This window comes from Glycine soja, chromosome 13 (genome assembly GCF_004193775.1).
Source record: "Glycine soja cultivar W05 chromosome 13, ASM419377v2, whole genome shotgun sequence".
NCBI classification, from domain to species: domain Eukaryota; kingdom Viridiplantae; phylum Streptophyta; class Magnoliopsida; order Fabales; family Fabaceae; genus Glycine; species Glycine soja.
In genome coordinates, this window is record NC_041014.1 from 2,964,241 (window position 1) to 2,986,691 (window position 22,451).

The window sequence follows — 22,451 nt, forward strand, 5'->3', positions numbered from 1 at the left end:
AGGGCGAGACGTTTATGCTCCCGTGTCAGGGTTGACATGTGTATTGGGGTGTCATGTGTATTTTGTGGACCCGGAACAATACTATAAGAATAATTTATTACAATTTGTGATCAAATAGTTTGCGATAGTGAGGTTGAAAATCATTAGCTATGTAGAAAAAATTGTTAATGTCATCGATGTCAGTTGAAAATCCAATTATTGTTTACAAAAATTATCAATAAGCATAAGTAATTTATCGTTAATTAGTTTAATATTTCATATATGCAAAATATGACCAACAATCCATAAAAATTATAAAATCAAATCCACACTATAGTATTCATCCAGTGATGTTCGTCTAGTTAGCAATCAAATAGTTTGTGATAGTGAGGTTCATGTAGTTAGTGATCAAATTGTTTGCGATAGTGGTGTTTAAAAAATATTTTTAGAAGTTGCAACCACTTATTAATTGATTAACTCAAATGTATTAATCAGCTAAAAAAATTCAATATATATATATATATATATATATATATATATATGTTTTTAAACAATCATGAACATTTTAATCAATATAGAATTTGATAGTTAATGAAATGAGATAAGTATGAGTTTTTTTAGCCTTGATACTACTAATAGATTATTTGTTATCAGCTGTTGTATGATAGAGATATGTTTGTAAAAAGAAGAAAATATGGTGTGAAAGAGTTGGATAAATATTTTATTCATGGGCTCTATATATAAAGTATAAGTGTAACAAAATTCAAATATTATCTTAATCTTAAAACTAAACTACTAATCTCCCAAACCTAAATGACATCCCAACCTGTTGTTCAATTTCAATTTATTTTGTTTTTAGTGATTATGAGAAATTTGAATAAGAAACATGGAGGATATTTACACCAACGGGTCTTGACATAAGTGAACTTAACACTACATAAGTGAACTTAACACTACATTTTAGCCATGAAGATTGATTAGCAGAATTTGGATTATGTCATTGAATTTGGTGTGACCAAAATCTTTGAACCTTGGCATATAGAAGATGAAGAAATGAAACAGAAGAGGGAAGCTGAAGAGATGGGAGATACCATGAAAACGTTGGATTCTAAAAGGGAGATGGTCATCCTTGCTGCATTCGATGAGATGAAGTGAATGAGTCTATGCATGCTACCGCCACTAGTGATGAAATGTTGGATGTAACGTCTTTCATTAAAAGAATAACTCATACTAAAAAAATATAAAATCTCAAAATTATATTAGTTTGCAAATACCTCATGTATAATAAATAAAGTTAAATAAATGAGTATTCTCAAATTTTGACATATAAAAATAACCGACACTAAAAGTATAATGTAATCAGTCACATTCAACATATTATTTTGAGTGCTAATGTAATATCCCAACAATAATCCATTAATTATTTAGATAAAGATATCTAAATGTATTTTTTAGTAAAAGAAAATATAGATTAAATTGTTTTAATATATTATACTGTTATTTTTATTTTGAAAAGATATTAGTATAATAATATATTAGACTGGTTAAAAATAATTATAATTAAAGATAATAGAAATAATAGATAAAGAAAGATCGATTAAACAAATTTTTAATTACGTACCATTCTTATATAAGGGTAGATAATTTCTTCTCTTAGAATCACACACATAAATGATCTCTCTTTATATTAGTGGGTTGCTTAAGGACGGAAGAAGAGAAAGTGGAAAAATTCTTTTGACACAATTAGTATAGGAGAAGAAAAATAATAAAGAACATAAATTTTTTGTTTTAAGAGGTGAGTAAATTTTTTTTTTAAAAAAATAAAAATTGTCATGGTATAAATCTCATACCTTCGCTTTATCTTTTTATTACCAATTATATCCTTTTAAATCCTTTTTTTTTCCTTCAACCTCGCCCTTCCTTCACACTCTCCATCGCACCCACCTTTCCAAAAACATCTTCCGCAACCCACATTGTGTAAATTTGATGAAACCATTGCAAAATAAAGAAGGGAATGAATGATACTACCATCATCGTCAAATAAGGAGAGGTCGAAGTTCCTTGGGGGTTGTAGGAAACTGAGATTGTGACATTTGCTCGCTAATACACAGGACGATTGGAAATTGGTTTGTAGGAAAGGCATGAGGTGGTTGATTTTGGCAAAGGAGGAAGCGGAAGCAATGATTTGCATTTGATGTAACCAGTACGGTGATGCCATTAATTCAATCCAATTGGTTGGAAAGTATGAAAAGTTGGAAAGTGACTGCATGACTTTTGGTCCATTAACATAATGGGTGCATGACACTAGGTGTTTTTTGTGTTTGATAGTTGTATTTACACAGAAATATGAACTATAAATTTAAATAGATATTCCATATTGGGCAACGAAGAGTGAGCTGATAGGATAGAAAAGCTATGGAGGTGAACTGGGTATTTTTGGTTTAATTGATACAAGATAGTGGTGGCTAGTTCTTTAGGGTCCAAGTTGTAGAAGATGTTTCCAGAATAGTGGGAATAGTGGGTGCGGAGGAAGAGAGGGTTGAAGACGTGGGGGTGTAAAAATAGTGTAGACTATAACTGGTAATATAAAAATATAGAGAGAAGGGAGGGGTATATTTAGGAAGAGCTTTGGGAAAAATATGATTAAACAAGATGATGGCCGCATTAAGCCCACAGGCCCCTTGCTCTCTACGCTCCTACTTTATGACCTCTTTAGACTTTCTGACAATAGTGCATAATAGCTAGGAATAAAAAATATCTGACTTTTGCATTATTAATTAATATTTTAATCAATTAAACTAGTAGATTAATTATGTTATAAAATAATTAATATTTTTATATATAACAAATTTTTTTTAATGTATATTTAATGCACATGTAAACGTACATAATAATTTTTTTGATAATTAGTTTTGATCTAATAATTAATTTTTTACATATATAAATTGTAAATAAAAATCATAAGTTTAATAAAAATTTATATATGTAAAAAAGTATATTATTAATATAAATTTACTAATGTATTTTTTGGTTTCATTATAATTAATTTAGATCTAATAATGTATTTTTATATATATATAAATTTTAAATAAAAATTATAGTTTTCATAAAAATTCATATATGTAAACAAATTAATTATTAGATTAAAATTAATTATCACAAAATTTATTATGTAAATTTATATCTGCATTAAATATACATTAAAAATTTTAGTGTTATATATAACAACATTAATTATTTTATAACATAATTGACCTATTAGCTCAGTTGGTTAGACTTTCGTGCTAATAACGCAAAAGGCAAAAGAATTGTCAATTGGTAATGGGCTTACGGATTGTCAATCTGTAATGGACCATATCTGGATCATAGGATTGTCAAGAGTGTTGCTAGGTGCACCCAGCATTATTGCTGGTGCACTCAACATTCTAAAAAAATAGCAAAATTGTCCTTGCTTATTTTTCCTCTTACGGATCAAGTTGATCCGTAGGAGACTTACGGATCAACTTGATCCGTAAAAGACTTTCGGATCAACTTGATCCGTAAGAGAAAAAATAATAATTTATTAATTATACAACATATTTAAATATATTTATTTTATAATAAAATTTATAAAGATATTTATTTCATTATTTATAATATAATTTAATATATTTATTTATTTTATTAATTATAATATATTTATAAATATTGATTTATTATAAATAATTAATTTTTTAATATATTTTTTTAGAATAAATTTGTTTAGAAGATGATATTAAAATAGTTACTCAGTCCCATTATAATTATTGTTTAAGGTTATTTTATACATATTAATAAAAATCAATAAGTACATAAAAGATAATAATAATTTTAGTAAATTAATATTATCATCATTAATTTATTTTTTATTTTTATAATTAATTTATTTTTTATGTCCATTTTTTGTTTAATTTATTTTTTTCTACACCCTTTTCAACTTTTTTATTTAAATTATATTTAAAGTTATATTTAAAATTATTTTTTATTAGTTGGTAAACTAAGTTAACTAGACCATTTATAATATTTTACATATATTATAATTAAGTTAACTAGACCATTTTAATAACACGCGTGTATATAGACACAAATGGAATACACAATCAATGGAAATAAATAAAACTAACATTACTAATGAAAATAAATAAAACCAACACTACTCATGAAATGGGTTCATGTACAATATCTGTATATACATAGAATATCAATAAAAAATATGTAAATAAACTACGCCTGATCCGTGCGCCGCCTGCGTCTAGACCTAACATATACTAGATGGTCCTGTGTCACACTCTTGACCAACTTGAGGCATTCTTCGATCACCTCATGTGTCGATGAGCCAGGTGTGACAACCCCTAGACTCAGATGGCGCTCCGACCTCTCAGCAATGTCATCACAAATTTCCTGTTACATACAAAACAAATTGATTACACAAATTATTATGCAAATATTGAGGTAAATGACGTAAATTATTAGTATTACTTACCACTGCATGTCTAGGCTCCTCCACAGATGTCGACGATGCTCTTGGCTCCGGCACGTGAGGGATATCCGTCTGCGGGGCCTGAGGGACGACTCGGGGCGGGGCATGACCATGAGGCAGAGGATCTGATGTGTGGCCTGGTGTCATGAAAGGATGGGAGATGCGAAAGAACCAGTCCATGTAGTCACTGGAACACTGGCCTGACACAACGCACACCTCACCTGCTGAAACGATATGATCCTCGTAGTGCATTCACCTGTCGTGTATATCATCATACGAGCCCCATGAATCGACAGGAGGAGCAGGAATGGTCTGCGTGTAGCCAAACTTCCGCACGACCATCTCTGGTCGGTAATAAATAGCAACAGGACCCCAGCGCAAGAGACCGTAATAGCATGATCTGACGTGGAAGTCTCGGACCTCCCGATGCTCCCCATAAGGGATCCAACAGACATCCGGAATTCGGAGTTGGTCCAAGCGCTCCCTATACGCCGGCGTGCGAAAGCTCTTCACGGTCTTCTTCGTCGCAATCCACCTACACGCACACGGGGAAGCCTCGTCGTAGTCCTGATCAGCGGTAGACTCCGTGACCGAGGGAAAGTGCTCGTAAATCCAGCACTACAGATGTAACATTAAAATTATAAACATTAATAATGAAAGTTGTTGTAACAATAGTTTATGGCAAACCGAAAAAATTACTGGCTGAGTCACGGACAATGTCGCTTTCTTTAAGACGTTTCGTGGCACTGCCAAAAATTGTGCAAGCAGACTATCAACCACGACGTCCCCAGGATAAAACAGCCCAGATCACTGTATAAGATTCCCACTACACTGAGGGAACCTTTTCTAGAATTACACCCTCTTGTATGACTTGAAAAGTCACTCTAAAGCCACCCGAAAATATGACTTGAAAAGTCATTCTAATAGCTAACCGAAAAATGTGACTTAAAAAGTCACTCTTAAAACCAACCGAAAAATATGACTTACAAAATATGACTTACAAAGTCACTCTTAAAGGCAACAAAAATTTTAGAGCGACAGAAAGAAAGAGGGAGAAGTTTTCCGGAAATGCATCGGCTGAAATATGGGAGGGAGAAAGAAAAGTTAAGGAAATGCTTCTCAACTGGGGCAAGGAAAAAAAGAAGAAATGAGCTCTCTATATATAGGGAGTGAAACACTATTCAAGTGTTTATCCTGAGCGATGTGGGACTTGAAGCTTTTTTTTTTCTTTTTTTTTCCTTTCTTTTTTTTTCAAACTTTCATTTGTTCTAACAATCCCCCACTTGAAATTTGAAAAGAAGATTTTCGAGGATTTCATAAAATTGTGCATAAACAAAGGTGTCATACAACTTGAACCTTTGCATAGTGAGTAAGATTCAGATTTTACTAGAGTGACTCGAAGTCTTGAACTCTATCTTCGACATCAAACCACACACAACCTTTTCATAGGTGTATTCTATAAAGCCCGTGCGTTAAAGGCCATGCACGTCTATCCCGGTATAGTGAACGCTCTAGAAATTTTTGCCCAAAATTTCATATGAAGCGGCCCCCACTTCAACATTCACATAGGTGAGTCTATCAAGAGTACTCCTGTAGCCTAGGTACTCCACTCAATGTAGAGCATAGATCTCATTAAGAATTATGAATTTTTTCCATAACTCATCCTCTTGTTACTTCAGGAATCATGCTGCTTTCACTTATAACAGCATGTTCATCTCATATCACTTCATAACTTGTTATTACCCATTGAACCTAGTTCTTGGGATCTCCAGTCATTTAGGTCGGGTTACCATCATGAATGATCATTGCAGTAAGGGCAATAATCCCATTCTTTTAGAAGTGTTATGGACTTTCTCTCTAGCTAATCCTTTCGTCAAAGGATCTGCTAAATTATCACCAGTGCGTACGTGATCCACTCTAATAGCTCCTGTTGAGAGTAATTCTCTAACAGTGTTGTGCTTACGATGTATCTGTCGTTTCTTACCATTGTAATAACGGTTCTCAATTTTTGCAATAGCCGCGGTACTATCACAATGGATCAACACAGCTGGTATCGGTCTTTCCCATAAAGGAATCTCTGCAAGTAAGCTTCTTAGCCAACTTGCTTCCTCACTTGCAGTTGCTAGTGCTATCATGTCAGACTCCATAGTGGACTGAGCTAAGATAGTCTGTTTCTTTGACTTCCAAGAAACAGCCCCACCAGCTATGCTAAATATATAGCCGCTGGTTGCTTTGGAATCATCTGAAAGAATGTTCCAATCTGCATCGTTGTATCCTTCAAGTACAGTGGAAAACCTTTTATAATGTAATCCAAGGTTTATGGTTCTTTTAAGGTACCTCATTACCCTTTCAATAGCGTGCCAGTGCTCCATACTAGGTCTACTGGTAAACCTACATAATAATCCCACAACATAGGCTATGTCGGGTCTAGTACAATCAGTGGCATACCTAAGGCTGCCAATGATACTTGCGTACTCAGTTTGTCGTATACCTTCACCAGTGTTCTTAAACAGTTTTACACTTGGATCATATGGTGTACTGGCAGGTTTACAGTCAAAGTAGTCATATTTCTTTACGATCTTCTCAATGTAGTGAGATTGATCGAGAGAAATTCCCTCTTTTGACCTAGTAATCTTAATACCAAGGATTACACTTGCTTCTCCGAGGTCTTTCATATCAAAGTTGTTACACAACAATGATTTCACATTGTTCACTACATGAATATTTGAACCAAATATGAGAAGGTCATTGACATATACACATATGATAGTGCAAATATTATTTACAGATTTGTAGTAAATGCATTTGTCACTTTCATTCACCTTAAACCCATTCAAGACTATTAAGTTATCAAACTTTTCATGCCACTGCTTAGGTGCTTGTTTTAGGCCATACAAAGATTTATCTAACTTGCAGACTTTATCTTCTTGTCCATGAATCACAAACCCTTCAGGTTGTTCCATATAGATTTCCTCTTCCAATTCACCATTTAAAAAAGCAGTTTTAACATCCATTTGGTGTATCACTAGACTGTGAATAGCAGCAAGAGATATTAGCACCCGAATAGATGTTATTCTAGTGACTGGTGAAAAGGTGTTGAAGAAATCCACATTCTCTCTTTGCCTAAAACCCTTGGCTACAAGGCGAGCCTTGTATTTATCCATAGTACCATCAGATTTTAGTTTGTTTTTCAAGATCCATTTACAACCAATTGGTTTGCAACCAGGAGGCAAGTCTACTAAATGCCATATCTTGTTAGATTCTAAAGAATTCATCTCATCATTAATGGCTTCTTGCCACAAGTCAGCATCCAAAGAAGACAAAGCTTCTTGGAGGTTTGATTGCTAAGGAATTTACTCAGAAAGATGACATTGATTATAAAGAGACATTTTACTGGTCTCACGAAAGGATTCTTGGAGATGTGAAAATCGCCTTTCTAAATGGAGATTTAGAGGAGAATGTTTGTATGGACCAACCAATGGGGTTCTCAGTTGAAGGAAATGAACACATGGTGTGCATACTAAAGAAATCACTATACAGTCTTAAAGCAAGCTTCCCGCCAATGGTATTTGAGGTTTAATGATACCATTATTTCTTTTAGATTTAAGGAAAATATTGTTTATCGGTGTATGTATCTGAAGGTCAGTGGGAGTAAGGTTATTTTCTAATTCTATATATTGATGATATCTTGCTTGCAGCTAACGATCTTAGTCTTCTTGCTGTCATTTAAAGGAAAACTAATTTCAATCATAAAGTATAATTTACAAGTAACTAAAAATAAATATTATAAATACCTTTCCCGTCCATACGCTGCAAGCAACATGATCCGCATATTGGGTCAACACGGATGGGTCGCTCGGACCACCCGGAAATCCCTGATGCTCATCGTGCGCCGCAGTCACGCGACTCGCTGCCTCCGTGCGGATAGTAGGTCGTCGACGCTGCGGAGCATCATCGGAATCAGCATGATCTTCTCTGCCCACACCTCTACCAGTAACCTGACCTAAGGCACGACCTAATCCTCTGGTCCTAACCATGATCTGCAAATGAGTACCGCAAAATCCATCACTCATTTCATTCTCTCAAATTTCATGCGTCTAACGCATATAGGACATTGATTTGGGACAACAAAGCACCATTATCCAATGGTTGCTTAGCTTTATGAATCTGAGAAACAATGGTCAACAACATATCAAATGCTTAGTGGTATTGACCTTGATTCAAGAATCTGAGAAACAGATCATTCCTGTTAACATTAGTATAGTATACCCTAACTCCATGCATGGTTTTGGTTGTGTTCGTCTCATTGATACTAACATCAGTAGAGTATGGACAATTTAATTCAGGACAGAGAAGGCACAAAATTCAATGGATCAAAGAATTTAGGGCTTTGTTGCGAGAATTAAGGGTAAAATTTAGGGAAATTTCATTAAAAAGAATTAGTCAAACTAAGGAGGCATATGGGATATGTGGGGGATTGATGGTCTGCAAGCAAAAGAATAAGGGTTAAAGAATTATCAAGCACTCAAAGAATAATACTCTCAAGGGTTGAGATTTGATTGTTATCTTAAGGATCCATAATAACAGTAAATAAAGCTATAGAAATTGAGAATCTCCCCCAGTTTCATTAGGTTTTTACAAACACAATTGGCTGGTGAGTGTTCAATTTTGATCACTTTAGAAATTTAATTATATACCTTTCAGTCAATTTCATGTAACCACAATAGTAATAAAAATTTCTAGGGCCAACCATGTGGATTAGTGTTTTTATATTAATTAAGGACGTTGGTGTCATACAAGCACTAGGTATTGATGGTTTGGAATATTTGGATACTTTCATACAAGCACTAGGTATTGATGGTTTGGAATATTTGGATAATTTCATACAAGCACTAGGTATCTTTTGGAATTTTTTAAATGAAGTAATTCATGCTAATCAATCAATACTATTTATCTATAATCATAATTCATACAAGCACTAGGTGTCAACATCTCAATATAATCATAATTCATGCTAATCAATATATACTATTTGGATATGATTGTTCTTTAGTAGAAATTGAGTAGATTTAGATCTATGTAAGTTAGTCCTTGGTTGCTTCTCTGCGTGATTGGAATTTAGAAGGGATGCTGAAACCTTGGTTGCTTATCTGTGTGTACCCTCATAAGCTTCAGTGGATGAGTGAAGTCTTAAGTCATTTTCTTGAATTAGTGGTTACTGGAGGAGAACATGGTTGAATGTAACATTGACTATTTACATGTCAATATAATCATAATTCATGTTAATCAATATATACTATTTGGCTAATTCCCTAAAAGAGGATATCTATATATAATCATAATTCATGCTAATCAAACAATACTATTTATCTATCTATATGTCAACATGTCATTATTTACAACCAAATTGTGACTAAGGTCAAAACAAATTGTAACAACAATCTAATAAGAATGATCCAAATTACAACCAATATTTACTATTCTACCAAAGTAATGCTAAACGTTGAAAAAAAAATTCGTCAAATATATCAAGTACTCACCTTGTTCAGAGTTCAAACGAAGACCTTGTATTAAAGAAATAGCCTTGATGAAGTAAGCTGCAAATTTCAGAATAAAAAACACACAAAATTCAGAATTAGCAATTTTAAAAATGCAGTTTCAGACAACTTCCAGATCAACATGATTCGTAAGCTGGTTCTACACTACTTACGGATCAAGTTGATCCGTAAGCTTTTCTGGATCAACATGATTCAAAATAAGCTTACGGATCAATGTGATCCGTAATAAAGAAAAGGTGTAAACACAATTTCCGGATCAAGTTGATCCGTAAAATTTTCTGGATCATGTTGATTTGGAAAATTTTACAAATCAACTTGATCCGAAAATTGTGTTTACAAACCTTCCAGATCAAGTTGATTCGTAACCTTCCCTGTCAACACCCATGGCGGAGACGAAGACGAAGAGGAACTTACCTCGACAATGCCGACGCGAGGATGCAGCAACACCACCGTCAACACCCACGAAGAAGAAGACGAACGAAGGTCACGAAGAAGACGAAGAACACGCGATTGGAAGGTCACGAAGAAGACGCAGAAAAAGATCGTGCTCAAGTTTTTTTGAGAGGAAGAAGAAGGAAGAATGAAGGTCACGAAGAAGCAGGAATGGCGAGGAAGAAGCAGAAATGGCGGAAATGAACAGTTTTTTTTAAAAATTAATTAGCCCAGGGTAAATTTGTCTTTTCCTCTTAATTGTTGGGTGCACCAGCAATAATGCTGGGTGCACCTAGCAGCACTCGATTGTGAATCCGTAATGAGCTTACGGATTGTCAATCCATAATGGCCTTACGGATTGTCAATCCGTAAAGTTATTACGGATTCACAATTCTTATCAGTTTTACGAAAGAGTAATATTGAAATTGTTCATCTAGTGTTGGGTGCACAAAGCAATTGCCTTATGCACCACCATTTTTTTTTACTAATTACATGATATTTTATTTTATTTTTTTGTTTAATTACTAAGTAGGTTTCTTAACTAGTTGAGAACTTTTAAATAAACTTCTAAATTTTTTCAATTGAGTGTTTCATTATGTAAACCTCTTTAATTAAATCTCTAAGACTTAACCAAGTGATTGAACACAAGTGATAAATGTACTGAAATTAAGATTGAATCATTAAAGTACTACCCGAGTTCAATCCTTCGTGAAAATAATTTTTTTATCAAACTTTACTTGCCTCCTAGGTGAACTCTAGATTAGTAGGACCTCTTCCTTCTGATGAGCCAAAGAACTAAGACAAAATATTTTAAGGTTTTTAAATCTGCCTTCTCTAAAAAAAAAGATTTTAAAACTGCCATAAATTGTCATTTGTTGGTGCTTTTAAGCCGTAAAAAGCTAACTTCAGAGAACTATTTTTTTTTTAGTTTAGAGTAATTAAGAAAATTGTAGTTATTTAAAAACTTTCATCTAGTTCAGGATCTACATAATAACTTAACCTTTTTTTCAACTTTTATTTTAAAATTACACCTATTAAACAAGGTGAATATGCCACTTCCTCTAGAATTTTATTTCCAAAATATATTAAATACTTGCATCAATTTAATTTAGGTTTTAGAATTAATTTTTGGAAAGAGCATAAATACATTTTGAAATTAAAAGTTCTAAAAGAGTTTTTAAACACTTTATGAATTTTAATTTCGAAATGTAGCTAAATTTTCACAATAGTATTTAATAAAAAACTTTTTTTAAGTTTTTTATTAAATACTATTGTGAAAATTTAGCTTTGAAAGTAGTTTACATATATCAATCCTGCAAATTTAATTTTGGAAGTGCTTATACATTCTAAAATTATAGTTCCAGAAGGGTTTTTTAAATACTCTAATTCAATGTTTTTCAGTAATTAAATTTCAAAAGCGATATGTAATTCCGGAATTAAATTTCCAGTAATGATTTGTAAATCTGGACAGGGGTAATTTTGAAACTAACAGTTAAAAAAATAAAGGGTAATGCAATTAGTATAATAATAATAAATTAATAAAAAGTGGTGTAAAATATAACTCCCAAAATAAAAAGGACAGCATAACCTTTCAATGAAATAAGCACTTCGAAAGACCTTAAAATGGAATTTTTCCTAGAGTTACTTGAGCACTTAGATTATGATTGGGTAAATAATGTCACAGAAGCAATATTTCTGTTTCTTAGAAACTGGATCTCATCTAGTAAAAATGTAGGTAAATGTGAAACTTCTCTCCATGAAATTATTACATACAGCAGAAGAAGTTTCCATCTCCCCAGATGATGCATAAGCTGATGGATCTCAATATTTTTATGGACTAGTAAGTAGGGTGGCAAGCTGCTCTCACCGTGTTGTAGGTGAATTGTCTTTCTGAACCAAACTTGAAATCAAATTCAATTTTGTTGCATAGAAAATGTGTATTTGTATTGTTGGCACTTGACAGTAATCACATGAAATTTTACTCTGGCTCAACAGGAGTCTGTGAAATGGCCACTGTTGATAATGATGGCCGCAGGAGAAGGTATAAACCAGGCCCTAAAAATGGTATCAATGATATGGGAAGGAGCCAAGAACCTTTGTCAAACCTGCATATTGAACTAGCATTAAAATATATGCTAGATTGTCATTTATATAACTAGGACTAGGGTCTGTGTAAACATTGGAATAAAAACTTATATGAATATGGCAAGGAGCATACCGTTTTCGAGCAGTCATATCGTTGTAAACCCAAAACGGTGCAAATGTGGAAAGTATAATAAAATCAATGGACGTAATATGGATCTGCAACATGAAAACCTGATTTTAGCCCCTTAAGAGTATTGCCAATTTCCTATTTTAGGAAGATGAGTGCATAAGAACATGTATTCTAATTTAGCCATAAATTTGGCCTAGTTACTAGGTCTCATTAGACTCCATTATTGATTCTACATGATCAAAGATCAGCATGGCAAGAACAGAAAAGTCTTATGGCATTGCTAAAGCTTCTATAATGAACTAGTGTAAAAATAGGCAGTCTGTGCCTTAAGTTAGAGGTTAGTTGTATATTATATAGTTGGGTATATATATTTTTTAAAATGTAACTGAAGTTGGAGGTTAAAATAGAATAGTGGAGTAGTTTATAATAGTTGAGGATAAAAATATCCAAAAAAAAGTGGAGATTCAATGAGGTTATCCCCTTTATAATAGTTATAGATAGACACAATGAATAGTCATGCCAGCTTCTTGAATGCCGAGTATGAACTTACAAATTTGCTTTCCCTGAAGTACTGGTAAAATTCTTTCCACACATCTTGTCCAGCTAGACCAGCATAAGTTATGATGGCTACCCCTGCCGCAAGTGATATCTGATGTGCAAGTAAGATAAGTTACATGCTCCAATTAAATATAACAAAAAATAGTCAATAGGAAGGGAAGTCTTAATCCCTTTCCATAAGAATTAATATATGCTAATTGCTAAAGGAAATCTCTTGATTTAGGGGTTTTAAAAACTATTCTAAACAATAATGGTTAGTTCAGTTTCACTGTGAAATTTATTTGTTACATTCCCAGCTTCATATACTGCTTTTATTGATTGGGTATGTTCAAGAATAAAAATAATGGGAAGAGGAAATATAAAATATCAAGGAAAGATTGATTCCTCTAATATTAAGGCTAAAAAGTCTTTCTATATGAAAACCTTCCCAATATTTGTAGTTTGTTTTTAACAAACTATACTACATAATATAGGACTATTAAATGCGAGATTTCCAGGTAGTGTGTGAGTTTGTTTGTGGTATACAATTATGATGTTATTATACAGAACACTATAAATGCAACGTTTGCCATGGCATTTGTTAATCATTTTTCAATTCAAATATATATTGTATTAAGATAAAGCATTATTTGATTGTCATTGCAGAGTCAAAAGATTTAAAAAAAGAGCAAAGCTCAAATAGGGGGTGCTTTGCTGCAGCAATTGAACTATGGTTAAGCAAATTGAATTTACCAAAAAGAATAAAATAAATGATGATTTAAAAATATTTTAAGGTTTTCTCAAAAAATAAACATGACTGCAATCAGGTGTTTTTTCTTAGGCCTTAACCTAAGCAAAGTCAGCTAACCATGGAATCATTATTTAGATTACTATGATTTCTCTGCAAGATGAGGTTGAGATGAGCATTACCATTGCAGTTACTTTTGATTCCAGGAAATTCAAAGGCCATGTTTTAAGCTGAGTTTCTTCGACAGGAGGAGCTGGCGGTTTCCAAAGTACGAAATATGGAAGAAGAACATATGCACCACCAAAACATGAAAGTATCAGGAATGGCCATACAGGAATATTGTTTTTTGAGCTGTAGAACAACAAATGGAAGATATGAAACCAGCTTCTGGCATTGTCAAATAGGACATATACAAATTAAAATACTATATCATTCATTCTCAATATAATATGCTACATCTGGCAACTTTTAATGTTCTTGAAATGGCATTCAAAGCAGTAATGTAATTAACACAGCAGTAATGTGGAATTAAAATAGCAGGGATGGGGTATGTTATTTCAAACTACCATTGGGTCAAATAAAAAAGGAGTGGTTTCAACTGAGTATATTAGATAAAACTGCAGAGTATTGAGATTAAAACTGTATTCATCCTGAAACAAAATTCTATTGTACTCACTTTAAAACAAGGGTCAAATGTTACATCACAGATTTCCAGTTCATCAGTGTTCATGTTTTGATGGTTTGACACAAGGGAGGGTAGCAAGGCTTGAAGAATTATCTATTTGCAAATTAAATCTAAATTTACAACAATTTGAATTGTATGATTTGGCTAGCCAACGATTTGAATATTACAATGAATCTCAAATGACCTTCAATCTTATGATATATGAATGAATCAGTGCAAATTTGTATTACCAATACAAACCACACAATTTGGTTCATTAATTTATTTTATTTTATTTTTATTTTTATTTTTTGTTCACCAATTCTAGTAAAGAAACTAAGTCTTATAAATGAAAAATAATTTAAGGAGCATTATGTCATGAGAACAAATGAGAGAGGCCCAAAGGTCTAACCAGCATCAGCATCCAAGAATATGGAACCCACCAAGTCAGGAAGAGGAATTTAAAATGAATATAGATGTTGCTATAAGACAAGATGAAGGCATTGGGATGGGGCTAGTTTGCAGAGATCTCAATGGAAATGTTATTGCATGTGCTACACAAGTGTAACCTCATGCCATCCCCCGAAAGTAGTTGGGTCTCTTTGTTTAAGATGGGCCATACAGGTAGCTAAAGATTTAATGTTGAATTCGGTGGTGATAGAGACAGATTGCCTCCAGCCGTACCAAGCCTAGCAGAAAAGTAGACGCAAGGATCAAGCTTCCTACTTTGAGGACATTGTTGCTGACTGCAAAGTCATAGAACTGGAATTTTCTTTCTTGAGACTTAACTTTGTCAAAAGAACAGGAAATAGAGTTGCTGATAGTTTAGCCAATTTGGCTTTCATGTTTAAGGAAAAATACTGGATGGAGGAATCACCTTATCAGTTGATTCCCTCCTTTTAGCAGATGTAAATTCTTTTTCTTCTAATGAATGATATCCAATTCTTTCCTTTAAAAAAATAGAAAGGCCAGAAAATGGGAAAATTGCACGATGAAGTCAGCCATACAACAAGTGACAGTCACATGAGCAATTTAGCAGGAATCAAATTAGTTAGAGGACAAGGACATGTGGAGGATGATGCTCAAATTAAGGCACCAAGAATGAGCTCACGCAATAGGAATCAGAGTTCATTATTGAATGCGGAAGGAATATAAGGGAATGCCATAGGAGGGGAAAATAGTATGAGTGACTTCAATTTCTCTCTCACTCTCTTCTCTAGTTAGACTCCCATCTCCACTTCTTAACTTTCTGTCATCTACATTTCTGTATGCAGCAATTTCACAGTTATCTCCAATAAATACAAATTCCATTGCCTTGCATTTCTTCTATTCCACCAATTTCTGTGATAATAGTTACTCACTAGTCCATTTATCCTATTTAATTATCCCACAACTCATTCTTTTAATGCATGCACTCTATTTGACTATTCCACTGCTCTGTTTTCATTCTTCGAAGATAGAGGCTTCACACACTCAGTTATGACTTATAATTGTGTTTTGAGACACTTATGGTTTAGTTGTTTTATCTACTTCTAGTTTAAAATTGTTACATTGAGCATTATACATCATCTGTATAAAATATTTGAAGTTTTTTTCTTTGTATCTGAATCTTATAATTCAATACAATTTACTATTCATAATTTGAATCTTGGTTTGACAACCTTGATTCAAAATACCGATCCTGTTTAAGAAGCCTGGATCATCAACCATCCAATTGATTTTATAATTTCACAAAAGCAAGTAATCTTAGATGCATGGCAAAGATTTTTATGAAACTATTCATGAACCTTGACATAACAACTTAAGCTTTTAAGAGATTTAATCCTTGACAAAGTCCCTTACAGCTTACCATGTCAAGGACAACTCGCCAAAAAACTTAAGCTAATATATAGAATCTTATGAGTGGTTTGAAATCTGATCAAAGAAACCATATTATTTATGTTAGAGACAACTATAAATCAAAGGGAAGTACCTTCTTCCGGTTGGAAGCAAGAGCATGCTATATACCAATGGCCACAAGCCCATTAAATACCACAATGATACTAGCACTTCATTCATTCTGAAACCATCATCTCCTTTCAGATTCAGGAGCTTTTTCAAGAAATACGTGTCCCTTGACTGAATGAGGAAAAAAAAAAGTAACCTCACTGATTAAAACAAAAGGAAAGGAAAAATAAAGGCATGGGGAGAATGGAGATAGAAGCTGCAAAGGCTACTTTGGTGCTCTCACAAGAGGACCAAAGAGTATGCTGAATACCTAAAGATGTACACAGTCTAAGCCTACACTAGCATAAAACAGGCTGGTCAAACAACTGATGTGACCACTGACCGATGCAGAAGTTATATATTTTCATTCTTTTTCGGCACAGATAAAGAATTTTGGAAGCATTAGGGGCCCAAGAATGACAGTTATCATAATTTTGAAGAACACAGAGATAGCACCATTTACTTTTTCTTCTCTGTCAAATAAAACAGATGCTCCAAATCATGGTTTTAAATTGTTACTGAAATTGTAGAAATTACCTTCCAAACCACTATTAAAACCAATCTCCAACCCAAAATGATAACAAACAATGGATATAACCATATTGAAGATTCTAATGTTACTCGGGCATTTTAAAACTGAGTTTGATTTTACTCTGTCCAGCTATTAGAAATTAGAAATCATGTTAATTATGACTTTCAAAGTAATTACTATTACAAAATATTCAAAAAAAAGTAACTATTACAAAAGTTAACAATATTATGATACTTCATACATTACAATTTAATAATTTGTTGATGGTGTGAAAGTGTTTTCTGATTAAATTCTTAAAACTTCTACCATCTATAAGAAACATAACTTTAATCCTTCATTTTGTAAAATATCATTCACTCTAGTCCCTTTCTATTACTTTTCCACTAACAGCAAAAACTAAAGTGGTTTGCTCCAAAAAATAACTAGAGAAATGGAAATTGTAAAAAAAAAATAAAAAAAACTATGAATGTGGAGATTATTATGACTTCAGCACAAATGCAGAATCTTACGCAAAAGACTAGTCCATCATGTTTCTTTTCTTTTCTTAATTTAGTGTGGGACTCCTAACTTATTCATATGCCTCCACCAGGCGATTATTAGCAGTGTTTGGTTTAACGTCGTCGAAGTTACTGTGATTCGAGGTAAAATTTTCCCATGTTTGGTTCCACAATTTTAGCTAAAATCAATTTTACAAATTTAAAATGAATTACCAACCAGTCTTTGAGTTCGAAAATTATGAATGAAAAAAAGATAGTCTGTCAGGTCATTGGCATGAATTCATTCCGTACCAATAACATGGATACAAAAAAAATTAAAAGAATTTTGTGGACGCTCGTCCAAACACACACCGGAGATTAGAAAGCAATAGGTAGGGACATACCGGGGTCTGGTTTGGGGTGAGAAAGAAAACATAGTACATTAGCGCAGCCCACAGTAGAAAGAGCAAAATGGAGGTCGTCCAGTCTCTTCCATTATTGCCATTCCCACCAACCTCGCTCTCTTCCTTCAAACTATGGCAAATATGTGCACAACCCTTTCTTTTCTTAAAAAACGCACCCAGCGAGGTTTTGGTTCTGACATCAAGCGGTTTTACGAAGCAACCAAAACAACCAGAAGAGGCTATTATTGGCGTTCTTTGCGGTGAAACTCTTATGAGTGCAGGAGGGTTGTGAAGTTGAAGAGAAGTTCTCGAGTTTCGGTTGTTGAGAGTGGGAAAGTTGCGAGAGAGGAAAATGGGTTGAGCTAGCAGCATAGTCAACACTGCAAGGGTGGGTACTGCCGTATGGCTATGGCTTTGGCTATTCCAATTTCCACATCTACTTTTGTTTTGGATAAACCTCAACAACATATACATGCTCTTTCATCATATCATTCAATAGAGCAAGAAATTAATCTCAGTAAAACTTCATTTCCAATTTCCATCACTTTAATTTGGTGATTAATACAAGCAAATATTAATTTTATTATTGGATTTAAGTGTAATTTTTTTTATAGTACCGTCTAATTATAAATTGTTATATTCGATAAATTTATTTATTTTTATAATAATTATCTTAAAATTATATTATAATTTTTAATTGGTTGATGATGATGGATATAAATTAAACTCTTGTATAATTATTAGTAAAAAAGATTTTTAGTTTACATTTTATTAGGCTAAAAAATTTATATTTTTCATCTTGTATCAATGACTTTTGGTAGAGATATAATTTTTAATTGATTGCATGTGTGTGGGTAACAAAATATTATATTGATAATATAACATCTTGTATTCGTTCAGTAAGGAGGGCGAGAGTTGATCGTCAATACAAAAGAGATATTGTAGACTTCCAGCAAAAATGATATATGAAAATTAAAAGGTCATAGAGGCATGAAACTATATAATTTAAAAGAAATAATGCATAATCAATGACTCTTGGTAGAGATGTAATTTCTAATTGATTGTGTGTGTGGTTAACAAAATATTATATTGATAATATAAAATTTTGGGTTGGTCATTAAGGAGGAACAAAAGAGATAAGTATGACTCTTTAGAGACTTCCAACAAAGGAGATATATATGAACAATCAAATACATTCAAAGGTTTATAGAGGCATAGATGCATGAAACTAGTGGCAAATCCAAGACCTTACTGGGTACAAATTATAAAAAATAAAATCAGTGGGTTCAATTATATAAATATAGATTAATAAAATATAAAAATATAAAATTTTATTTATAAATTTGATGAATTTTAAAAAATAAAGGAGTGCAAGTACATACCTTCATGACTATAGGTTTGCCGGTGCATGAAACTATATAATTAAAAATGATTTAAAAGAACTAAGGCGAGGCGTGAAATAAGCATTAGCGGAAAAGAAAGCATAACCTAGGTTCCTTCCGTCCTTGGGTGTTGCCCAGTGGCTTGGCCACCGACGGAGTGGGTTTTTGCTCTCTACAAACGCTGAGGTTCCTTCTTTGATCCTAGGGAGTTTTAACTGCCTCGGTCTCTAAAGTTTTTCCTTGTTTTTTCCAATCGCGTGCCCTATCACCTTTTCTCATCTTGGGCTATGAAATAGTTGTCAGTTTGAACTGCTCTTGATGGGGAAGAACAAGGGTCGTCAATCGCACTCAGCTGCAAACCAAATTATGGTGAAGGGTACTACCTCAAGTTCAGGTAAATCCCAAACATCTGCTACTTCTGGTCTGGTTGGTTGCTTGGATGTTGTCCAAGCAAATCAGAATGCTTATACTGCTTCACAGGATAATCTTGTAGGCAAGGTGCTCGTAAAAAAGACAGGGACAAGTTCTGCAAAAACTGATGATGTCGCACACCAAGTGTTTGATAATTTGTCAGAATGCAGTGCTGAATCTGAATCTTCCCCAGAGGTTTCTTGCACCTTAGGGGACAATGATTCAACCACTGATGATGATTCATCTCACTCCTGTGGCTCTAAGTCATCACCGCAGTTAGACAATAATAAGGCTCCCACTCCTTGGGTTAATCTATTCAAAGATAACAGAAGTCCTTTCAAAGGTTTTGGAATGAAGTTCTCCCCTCCACCCTCTGATGATGAAGTGATGTTGGAAGAAACGGATTTGCAACCCCTGGAAGAGGCTTGGGGACATAGCCTTATTGGCTATGTGGCTGGTCGATTCCCAGGAAAGAAAGCTCTGCTGGATTGTTGCCAAAAATGGGGAGTCAAGTTTTCATACTCAACTCATGAAAGTGGTTGGCTGGTGTTTAAATTTGAGTCTGAAGACGATCTGAACCAAGTCCTCTCTGCAGGCCCTCACTTCATATTTCAAAGACCCCTACTGCTGAAGGTTATGCCAACATTCTTTGACTTTGGCAATGAGGAGCTCAGTAAGATCCCTGTCTGGGTTAAACTCAGAAATCTACCTCTGGAGCTTTGGAATCCTCAAGCCTTAGGGAAAATCCTGTCCAAGATTGGTTCGCCCATTCGATCTGACCATCTTACTGCTTCTAAGGGGTCTATTTCTTTTGCTAGAGCTTTAGTTGAGGTTGATGCTTCTTTGGAGCTCATCGATGAAGTGCGATTTAGACTTCCTACAGGGAAGACTTTTGTGCAAAAGATTGAGTGTGAAAATAGACCTTCTTTTTGCACTCACTACAAGATGATTGGGCACCGCCTCACTAATTGTAAAACTGTCACTGCAAATAAGTCTGTTCTCATCACAGCCTGCCCCACCTTGGATCAGCCACAAGTGGGCGATTCAACAATGCCCCCACATACCAATACAGCAGGCCCCTCTGATAATCCAAAGAATGTCCACACTAATCTGTCTGTCCCTCCTCACAGAAAACATGTTCAGGTTGCAAATCATGTTCCTGTCCTTCAGAATTCTTCTGACCTCAAAGAAACAGGGAACACTGAGTTGGATGATCCTATAGAAGAGGGGTTTGTTCAGGTGAAAACAAAACACCAAAAAAAGGTAAAAAAGTGTCACTCATAAAGACAACCCGTATTGAGGATATGCAAGCTGATGTCCAAAGAGGAAGAAATCATAAAGTTGTAACTAGGGTCGAGGAGGCTTCCTCCCGTCCGAATCCATGATCATTGCCTCTTGGAATATCAGAGGCTTTAATTTTCCTCTGAAGCATCATGCGATGCAGAACTTCCTTCGCTGCAAGGAAATTAACGTCATGGCTGTGTTGGAAACAAAGTTGAATAAGGCTTCAGTTGAGGAAATCATGAAAAGAAAGTTTAGTGACTAGCACTTCACCCATAACTTCGCTTCTCATAATGCTGGCATAATTTTTATCCTCTGGAAGCAGGATAAGATTCATCTTTCTGTTTTGGAGTCAAATGCCCAATTGATTCATTGTGTTATTGATTGTAAAACCACTGCCAAGCGCATTTAGGTTTCATTCATCTATGGTCTTCACTCCATTATGGCAAGAAGATCTCTTTGGATAAATCTGAATAGTATCAATGCTAATATGAATTGCCCCTGGCTCCTCATTGGTGACTTCAACTCCATTTTGTCTCCCACCGACCGTTTCAATAGAGCTGAGCCCAATGCTTATGAGTTGCAAGATTTTGTTGATTGCTATTCTGACCTGGGGTTGGGGAGCATCAACACTCATGGCCCCTTGTACACATGGACTAATGGCAGGGTGTGGAGCAAACTGGACAGAGCTTTATGCAACCAGGCCTGGTTCAATTCCTTTGGAAATTCTGCTTGTGAAGTTATGGAGTTTATTTCTATCTCAGACCATACTCCTCTAGTTCTCACCACTGAGTTGGTAGTGCCTAGAGGTAATTCTCCATTTAAATTCAACAATGCTATTGTGGATCATCCAAATTTCTTAAGAATTGTTGCAAATGGCTGGAAGCAAAATATTCATGGTTGTAGCATGTTCAAGGTCTGTAAGAAATTGAAAGCTCTTAAAGCTCCCTTGAAGAATCTTTTTAAGCAGGAGTTCAGCAACATCTCCAACCGAGTAGCTGAGGCTGAATATAACAGTGTGCTTAATTCTCTAAAGCAAAATCCTCAGGATCCTTCCCTTCTTGCTCTGGCAAACCGCACTAGAGGGCAGACCATTATGCTTAGAAAAGCGGAGTCTATGAAATTTACTCAGCTCATCAAAAACAAATATCTCCTGCAGGCTGATAAATGCTCTAAATTTTTTCATGCTTTAATCAAGCGCAACAGACACAGTCGGTTTATTGCTGCCATAAGGCTAGAGGATGGGCATAACACTTCCTCCCAAGATGAAATTGCCCTTGCTTTTGTGAATCACTTTAGGAATTTGTTTAGTGCTCATGAGTTGACCCAAACTCCTTCCATTTCGATC

At 34.3% G+C, this 22,451-nt stretch overlaps 1 protein-coding gene across 1 annotated transcript; it reads right to left on the reverse strand.

The window, feature by feature from the left end:
• Nucleotides 1-12,025: 12,025 nt before the first annotated feature.
• LOC114382718 lies at nucleotides 12,026-18,486 on the reverse strand. Its single transcript, XM_028342301.1, has 6 exons — nucleotides 18,030-18,486; nucleotides 16,604-16,749; nucleotides 14,150-14,318; nucleotides 13,233-13,331; nucleotides 12,686-12,768; nucleotides 12,026-12,572 (listed from the first exon to the last, which is right to left on the reverse strand). The coding sequence occupies exons 1-6, from the start codon at nucleotides 18,399-18,401 to the stop codon at nucleotides 12,446-12,448; spliced, it is 996 nt and encodes a 331-aa protein (XP_028198102.1). The 5' UTR covers nucleotides 18,402-18,486; the 3' UTR covers nucleotides 12,026-12,445.
• Between the last annotated feature and the right edge of the window lie 3,965 nt (nucleotides 18,487-22,451).

Excerpts from the sequence above, each read along its gene's own strand:
- LOC114382718 (XM_028342301.1), bottom strand. The coding sequence starts at position 18,401 with ATGCTGCTAGCTCAACCCATTTTCCTCTCTCGCAACTTTCCCACTCTC. Across the intron at positions 16,750-18,029 it reads TCACCCCAAACCAGACCCCG|TCAAGGGACACGTATTTCTT; the intron begins GTATGTCCCTAC and ends TTCCTCATTCAG. Across the intron at positions 13,332-14,149 it reads AATCAAAAGTAACTGCAATG|ATATCACTTGCGGCAGGGGT; the intron begins GTAATGCTCATC and ends CTTGCACATCAG.